The 8,703-nt window shown below is 34.6% G+C and overlaps 2 protein-coding genes across 2 annotated transcripts; both read right to left on the reverse strand.

Annotated features, from left to right (window-relative positions):
• Positions 1–552: 552 nt before the first annotated feature.
• Positions 553–1,588, reverse strand: LOC140438500 (uncharacterized). Its single transcript, XM_072528159.1, has 2 exons — positions 1,289–1,588; positions 553–1,230 (listed from the first exon to the last, which is right to left on the reverse strand). Exons 1-2 carry the CDS (start codon positions 1,457–1,459, stop codon positions 655–657), a joined length of 747 nt encoding a protein of 248 aa, XP_072384260.1. The 5' UTR covers positions 1,460–1,588; the 3' UTR covers positions 553–654.
• A 6,271-nt stretch (positions 1,589–7,859) lies between these two features.
• LOC140439003 (uncharacterized) lies at positions 7,860–8,459 on the reverse strand. Its single transcript, XM_072528637.1, has one exon. The coding sequence runs from the start codon at positions 8,457–8,459 to the stop codon at positions 7,860–7,862; it is 600 nt and encodes a 199-aa protein (XP_072384738.1).
• Between the last annotated feature and the right edge of the window lie 244 nt (positions 8,460–8,703).

Raw genomic sequence — 8,703 nt, forward strand, 5'->3', positions numbered from 1 at the left:
TAGATACTATGGATAAGATGGTAAATGAATATTCTTGTAAAAGAGCCTCTAAGAGATGGCCATTAGTTTTGTTTCAAAATCTTCTAGACATTGAAGGTCTGAATGCATACGTACTGTGGACGACAAAGAATTCCATTCGTGCGTATGAAGCTTCTCACAGAAGCAGATAATTTTTACTAAACCTGGGTCAAGAAATTATTAAGCCCCATGTCGATAGGCGACTACAATGTCCACAAAAATTCCATAAGCGAATTATAAACGCGATGTACGAATTTTGCCCACCGCCACCAAGGGAGAATCGCGAAAACGACGCCACCATCTTGAAATCCTCAGGGCGATGTTTACTTTGTCCACGCAAGAAGGACCGCAAAAGCAGAAAAACGTGCAATTCTTGTAAATTCTTTGTTTAATTACTATTTAAATGGGAATAAGCCACAATTAAAGGTTAGAATACGTTTATTGACGTTTCAATTTCCACTTCGGAAATCGTTCTCAAAATACAAACATTAGTTTGTATTATTAATTATTAATAATTCTTTGTTTGTGCTGAACATCAAACAACCACAACAATTCAAACAATAATATGTACAAAATGTAAAGCTAATCAAAAAAACGATAATTAATTTTTTCAAGACACCATATATTTTTTTATTGTTACTTATATTCAAACTTTGTAAACACTTCCCTAAAAGCTGCTAGTTTGTCAGAACTTCTACGTTCTTCTCTAATGTTCAAATCATCGAATCGCATAAGTGAAATTAAATCTAGAAATCGGTCACGTGACATGGCAGCCGGAAAAATAGATCGACTGTACAAAGGGTTTCGGCACCACAAAAAGTGCACTGGTTCCCTATTGGCTTTTAGCGCACCCGCCGTAATCAAGAGTCCCAAGACCGCATAAATTTCCACTGAATCAGTGGGCATCCAGGTTCTTGTTTTATTAGGATTTTTCCCATTCCAATCCTGAAAGTATTTCTCCGCTTTCTGGTTTGTACATTTGACGATGATCTCTACAATTTTCTCATCTACAAATAATTTGAAGCAATCACTAATTTTAGCGACATTTTTAGATTTTTCTGTAAGCCCTGGTTTTTCGAGCAAGTTTTTTGTGCGACATCTAGTTTGTCGTAAAGGACGATTTTTCCAAACTGTACCATTCTTGGAAATAAATGTGGAATCTACTGCCCCCAAAACTGGTTTATCAGAATCATTACTGTCGCTCTCAGATGGCTAAAATATAATAAACTCAAGATAGAAATATCGTACATAAAACAAAAATAAAAATTACCTGCAGAAATTCAGGCTCATATTCCGCTACTTCTAAATTATCATCTAATTCTGAATCATCCGATAAACTATCTTTTTCAGAAAGGTAATCATCATCACTTTCCTCTAACCATTGCACTGCAGTTTCACGATCCTGTTCTTTCCGAAGGTCTAACTTTATTTTTTTCGACATATCGGTAAATCGTGTAATCACAAATGGATAAACTAAAACGGTATGTTAGCACTAAGTCATCCACAGAACTGATTTGTGTGTTATTGCAAACAACAGGTTTGGTGCCGTGCGCAAAACGTCTGGTTTCGTCAGTGGCGTAGACCGCAATGAACTGTACCTCGGTTGACGGAGGAGGGGGTACAACTTGTACCCCAAGCGCAGTGCTGCACTTTTCATAGGTAAAAATATGTCAAATTGAAAACAAATGGTTGGATATGCTTTTACACATCCCAATGAAGAAGTAACTAGAACAGTTAAACAAAATTCCAACATTTTTAAAAATTATTCATGAAAAATCGAATTTGGGGTACAATCTGTACCCCCCTCCGGTAGCGGAAGGTTAAGCGTCTTTCAGACTTCTAAGTGTACAAATTTTGAAACTAATAAGTGTAAAACCGGCAAAGGTATGTTATTTATTTGTAAGCAATAAAATTATTTATAACTTCACCGATTGATTGATCACTATACGTAATTAATTTTGACGTGTTAATATAGTTTTTAACATAGTGTTGTATACAAGATCCAATCTGTTGAAGTCTTCTAGATGCTATGGATTCATGCCAAACGTACATGTATTGTGAGTCCGATTTCCTGACAAGTTGTGGGTACTTAAGCGGTATGTCTACAACTGTCTTTTGTAGTAACATACTCTAGTTAAAAGATATATAGGTGTAGGTAATGGTGACATGAGATCAAACGTTATTACAATTACATTGTTTTTAGATATTTTACCCAATTACGAATCCAATGCTATCCCAGCACGTGCGCTTTCTGCCTTTCGAAGATGCAATTCTTTTTCTTACTTTAAGCTTGCCAAAGTTTATGTTTCTTTTTTTGTTAAAATTGTCAGATAAGTGCATAACAATTTATAATAAATTTTTTTCTAAAAACATCCCTAAAAACAAATTGTGTCGTAGGATAATTTGATTCTTTTTCCCTCTTCTATCCTTAGAAGAGGGAAACCTTGCTCTTTATTACACAAAGCACGTGTAATCTGATCATCTGAAACTCTTTTTTGAAACTCTGAAACTCTAAAAGACTTTTTCTTGTCAAATAATATCGTCTTGTGTATTTTCTGGAGTCACTTTAAGCAGTATTGGTTAATTTTAAAGTTAGGTTTTTTTGTCCACATAAGTAAGATGTTTGTGAATCATGATTAACAAGTTTATAAAAATCTTTAAAAATTGTTTCACGCACAATTAAAGCAGTACAAGCATACCCCGGAGCAGATGTCAGCTTAGACCATAACTCGCTGATAGCTAGAATGCACGTGAAACTCAAAAATATTGTAAAATCCAAAAATAAACCAACGTTTGATTATACAAAATTAAGAAAAAGAGAAATACATCAAAAAGTGATCCAACAAGTTAACTCAAATCTAACCGAAGTAGAAGAAGAAGGCTTAACATCAGAAGATGTCAATGAGAAGTGAAGCAATATTCAGAAGGCATTACTAAAGGCTGCAGATGAAAATTGAAAGCCTGAAAAGACAAATAAAAAATAGAAGTGGATGACTTCAGAAATTCTAGCATTAATGGAAGAGAGCAGAAAAGCCAAAGGGAGCAATGAACTAAAATATAAAGAACTACAAAGTAGAATTAAAGTAGAGATAAAAAAGGCCAAGGAAAAGTGGTTAACAGATCTTCTTCTTTAGGTGCCGTCTTCTTAGCGAAGATTGGCGATGACCTCTGCAAAGTCTTCTCTATTTTGGGCTTTCCTTATTTTAAACTTTAAAAGCCTAATCCTGTCCAATCTTTGATGTTGTGCAGCCAGGTCATTTGTCGTCTGCCCGGGCCGCGTCTGCCTTCTATTTTCCCTTCTATAATAAGCTGAAGGAAGTTATACCTGTCGTGTCTATGTTAATAAATATGTGTTTAAGATAACATAACACAATTAACAGATCAATGCATAGAAATAGAAGAGTATGACAGAAAACACGACAGATTTATTATGCATAAAAAAATAAAAGAACTAACAAAATTCTAAAAAGGAAGCACATTATGAGATACTTAAAGATTATAATGGTAAATTCATTGCAGACATCAACAATAAACTAAGTTTTTGGCAAGAATACATAATTAAACTATTCGACGAAGATAGAATGATACAAGAAGAACCACAGGAACAAACAGGACCAAAAATAATAATGTGCGAATTAGAACAGGCAATTAGAAATTCAAAGACCGCAAAATCAGTACCCCAGATCAGATACCCACTGAGCTAATTAAATGCATTGACGAAAAAACGCTGCATATACTTTTAGATCTGTTCAACAAAGAATATGCAACAGGAGTAATATCCGAAGATTGGTTGCTGTCCACGTTTGTAACACTACCAAAGTCAATACATGCGACAGAATGCTCCCAGTACAGAACAATTTCCTTAATAAGCAACACACTTAAGATATTTCTCAAAATAATACATGGAAGACTATACAAAGAGAAGAAGAAGATATAGATGATACCCAGTTTGGATTCAGAGGAGGACTAGGAACGAGGCTCTGTCCATCATAGCTGTTTTATCATAGCTGTTCTAGCAATAGTCAGCCATCTACGTATTTCTCTGTCACACCCTCCGTCATTTGTTATTAGGGACCCCAGGTATATGAAACTATTTACTACTTCAAAGTCCCCAATTTCTTTAATTAAAATATACCTTAGTAAAAAATAAATATCTTTAAAAACATATTTTATTGCCAGACAAATCAGCCGTTGAACTTTATCTAAAAATAAAATGAAAAGACAGTCAAGATTTGATTTCACGTACAAAGCGTCTATGTATCTGTTTATACGTATTTCGCCCTAATAGGGCTCGTCAGAACAGAAATTCGTAGGCGTTCTCAACGTGAAAAATAAATCTTTTCTGTTATTTAAGAAGCAACACTAAAATGGCTTCGAAATGGACGCAATAGCGACATCTGATAACAAATCCGTAAAATAGTTTCGAAACACAATTGAGATTTCTGCCTTAATCTGAGCCTTCTAAAAATTGCAAGGCAAAGCAGACGTTGATAAAGATGTTAATACGTAATCTACTCTGTATGAGTACAAGAAACCAATTCGCTAATGATTTCTGCTTAGTTGAAGAGACATGTCGTGGAATGCAAATTTTAGATTCCCCATGTCTCTATTAACATCTTTATCAACGTCTGCTTTGCCTTGCAATTTTTAGAAGGCTCAAATTAAGGCAGAAATCTGAATTGTGCTTCGAAACTATTTTACGGATTTTTTATCTAAAGACTATACATATAGTTGCCTTAAAGCAGAACTATCAAAACCAACAAATCTGAGCATTCTACTATATTTCTTAACGCACTATACACCAAATTGTAAAACATTATATATCTTTTTTTCTACGCATGTTCTCCCGCTAGTGGTTAACGCGGGTATATTTGTGTAAAGAAGAAAAAATTCATAGAAGGCACAGATTAAAGCAGAAATCTGAATTTGGTTTCTAAAAATTGGTTTACTGATTTATTATCAGATGTCGCTATTTGCGTCCATACGAAGCCATGTTAGAGTTGCTTCTACCAAGACAGTAAAGATTTATTTTCACGTTCAGAGCGTCTGTGAATATCCGTTCTGAAGATCCCTTTTAGGGTGAAAGACGTATAAGCGGATATACAGATGCACTATACGTGAAATCCAATCTTAACTGTCTTTTTCCTTTTATTCTGGTATACTGTTTATGAGTAATAGAGGAGATATGTTGTGGAATGCAATTTTAGATTCCCCATGTCTCTAATAACATCTTTATCAACGTCTGTTTTGCCTTGCAATTCTTAGAGGGCACAGATTAGAGCAGAAATCTGAATTTCTGCTCTATTTAAGAAATTTAAGAAAATTTAAGAAAAAATTATTTTACCAAAAGCAAAAAAAAATACTGGTCCCTTTATTTAAGCCTTCCGCATTGGGGCAAGATGACCTTAAAAATAAGTAATTTTAACTACTAATCCGTTTATTCTGTTCCAATATTAAGAGAACCCCATGAAGTTTAAGAAAAAGTACACACGTTGAAAACGAATAATTTTTTATATCAAAATGAGACTGAAAGGCAACCAAGAAATTCAAAACAGTTTCAACAGAACTAAAAAGAAGTTAATAGAGGCAAAATTAACGAAACAAGCAGTTTTATCATAATTTTTATAAACGATAGGATTGTCCAATTAGACTATTCAACAAGTCATAAAAGTGTATTTTAAAAATAATGCCTAGACGTAATCGTTTAGTTTCTCAGTGTAGGATAAAAAGAGAAAGAGTCTGCTCCGAGAGAACACAATCTCACCGGAAACACGACATAGTTCTTCATGGACATCTCGCACCTCTTGACATAACTCTTGCACAAATTCGTGGGCACGTAATGGCTCTGCTGGTAACAAAACAGATTTGAAGCGATTGCTGGCGATTACGAATTACTGATTCATAATTTCATGCAATTTAAAGAGTATGGGAAGTCAAAGATGTACAGTTAACAGTACTGATGGTACACGAACTGAAGCAGTTATTGTTCATTCTACGGTTAAATGTTGTTGTTGTGGTTTATTCCATTTATACAGATATATAAAATGTTGTTTTATTGTAGAAAAATAATTATAAATCTAAAATTTAGCTTATTTTGGTCTTTAGGTCTAAAATTTGGGTTTAAACTCGAGCTTCTTCTCAAGCAGGCATAAACTCAAAAGCTTGTCTTTTTAAACTAATTTTGATAGTTTAATATATTATTTATTGGCAATCAGAATACTAGTATGTTGTGAGATTCTATTCTGTATGATTTTGTTGTGTAAGTGATCCTTTTCACTGATTAAATATGTGAATGAGGCGTTAGTCCAGAATAATGGATTCCAGGATAGTCATGTTGTGATTTTTTTGTTTGTGTGATACGTGATTTGTCCCTTCTGAAGACCTTTTACTGCCTGGGGCAATTGCGGGGTGAATTGAGTAGTTCTATGGTTATCACAGCGGATTCCAAGCCCGGATAAAATGTGGAAGGTGGCAAGGTTAGTAACCTAGAACTAATAATGTTCTGAAGCTATTTTCTTGTGGCATTTTAAAGTAGTTACTATTTAAATGGGAATAAGTCACAATTAAAGGTTAAAGTACGTTTATTGACGTTTCAATTTATATATATATATATATATATATATATATATATATATATATATATATATATATATATATATATATATACCTCGTTACTCCCTCTCTCCAAGATTTCTTGGGTCTTTCTCTCTTTCTGCGGTTTGGTGGTATCCATTGCATAATTATTTTTGGGAGTCTTGAGTTATCCATCCTCTGAACGTGTCCGTACCATATCAGCTGTTTTCTTTCTATGTCTGTTGTTAGGGAGCCGTCAACCCCCATTCGCTGTCTTATCTAATCATTACGTATTCTCTCTCTGCGTGACACTCCTACTGATCTTCTAAAAGCGTCCATTTCTACTGCCTCCAGTTTCCTTCTGTTGTTTTCGGTTATTCGCCAAGTTTCCGCTCCGTACAATAGACTGCTTTTAATAAGAGATTCGTAGATATTGTGTTTTCCTCTTTTTCCTATTTGACTCCACAGTACGGTGTTTAGACAACCTATTGTTTTTCTGGATTGTGTTATTCTTCTCTTTATTTCTTCATCATCTTTCCCCGTTGTGTCAAAATCGATTCCTAGGTATGTGTAATGGTCGCAGGGCATGATGATTACGTTATTTTCTAATGTGATGTTCGGTACCTATTAGTATGTATTTTGTTTTTTCTGTATTAATTTCTAGTCCCCACTTTCCATATTCTTCTTGTAATTTCCTTGCCATGTACTCCAAATCATCTTTAGCGTTTGCTATAACAACCTGGTCATCAGCAAACTGCAATGTATACAAGCAAATCTCTCCAAGGTCTACGCCCATGCCTCTGCATTTTCGTTTCCACTCTTTTAATGCTTTTGCAACATATATTTTAAACAAGGTCGGTGATACACAACACCCCTGACGTAGACCTTTATTAACCAGGAAGCTTTGCGATAGTCTGTTTCCATTTTTTATTTGTGATGTTGACCCTTCATACAAATTTCTTAAGGCTTTTATTAAGGTGACACTAATATTCGTCTGTCGTAACACGTTCCAGAGTTTGTTTACAGGAACTGTATCATACGCCTTCTGGAAAGTCAATAAACATGAGGTGGGTTTCTTAATTTGTGCTTAATTGTTTTTCTATTAGTTGTTTGAGGCAGAAGATATTATCAGTACAGCTTCTTCCTGTTCGAAAACCGGATTGTTCTTCTTCCTCTTGGTCTTTGTAATCCTTCTCAATGCGGTCTCTAATTATTCGTCCATACAAACGGCTGAATGTGCTTATGACTGATATCCCTCTATAGTTTTTTCATTTAAGCTTATCTCCTTTCTTATGTATCGACGAAATATAAGCAATTTTCCACTCGTCGGGTACGGGAGAACCATTTATAAATTGATTTATGCACCAAGTGACGGTTTCAAACAATTTTTGTGATCCACATTTTATTAGTTCGGCTGGGATATCCCCTGGTCCTGGAGACCTAATGTTTTTCAGTTCTTTTATAGCTTTTCCAATTTCTATCACTTGTATTGTTATATCTTCTCCTTCAATATTAACCTCTGTTGGTGATTGAGTTAAGTATTCGTCCCTATTTTCTGTTAGTAGTTCCCCATAGTACTTTTCCAAATTTTGTGTGGATATTAATTGAATGTTTGTGCTCTTCCTTTTGTTAGTTCTTATTTTACTGAGGAACTTCCATGTTTCTGTCCATTTTCTGCCTCCCAGGTAGGTATTAATTTCCTGGCACTTCTTATCCCACATTTCTCTTTTTGCTTTTACTGTTGTTCTTCTTGTTATTCTTTTGAGTTCCAGGTATTCATCTCTATATTTTTGTTGTTTACTGCTCAGCCATCTGATATACGCTTGCTTTTTCTCTTCTACTGTGCTTCTATTTCTTTGTTCCACCATAGTTTTTCACTTTGTCTTTGAGTGTTAGAGCCGAGTGCTTCTTCTGCAGCTTTTTTAACGCTAACGACTACGTTTTTATATACCTCCTCTACTGTTGATGTTTCACTTATATTTATTAGTTTGCCATCCAGTCTTTGTTGATATAGTATTCTTGTACTCTTTTGGGTCAAACTATCCAAATTATAACTTCTTTTTTCCAAAGTTTTTTCTTGTTGGGGTTGACAATTTGTTTGATTATGTGTTA

Source organism: Diabrotica undecimpunctata, chromosome 4 (assembly GCF_040954645.1).
Source record: "Diabrotica undecimpunctata isolate CICGRU chromosome 4, icDiaUnde3, whole genome shotgun sequence".
Lineage (NCBI taxonomy): Eukaryota > Metazoa > Arthropoda > Insecta > Coleoptera > Chrysomelidae > Diabrotica > Diabrotica undecimpunctata.

Coding starts and splice junctions, on each gene's coding strand:
- LOC140438500 (XM_072528159.1), bottom strand. CDS start 1,459: ATGTCGAAAAAAATAAAGTTAGACCTTCGGAAAGAACAGGATCGTGAA. Junction 1,231..1,288: donor ATGAGCCTGAATTTCTGCAG/GTAATTTTTATT, acceptor ATTATATTTTAG/CCATCTGAGAGCGACAGTAA.
- LOC140439003 (XM_072528637.1), bottom strand. CDS start 8,459: ATGGTGGAACAAAGAAATAGAAGCACAGTAGAAGAGAAAAAGCAAGCG.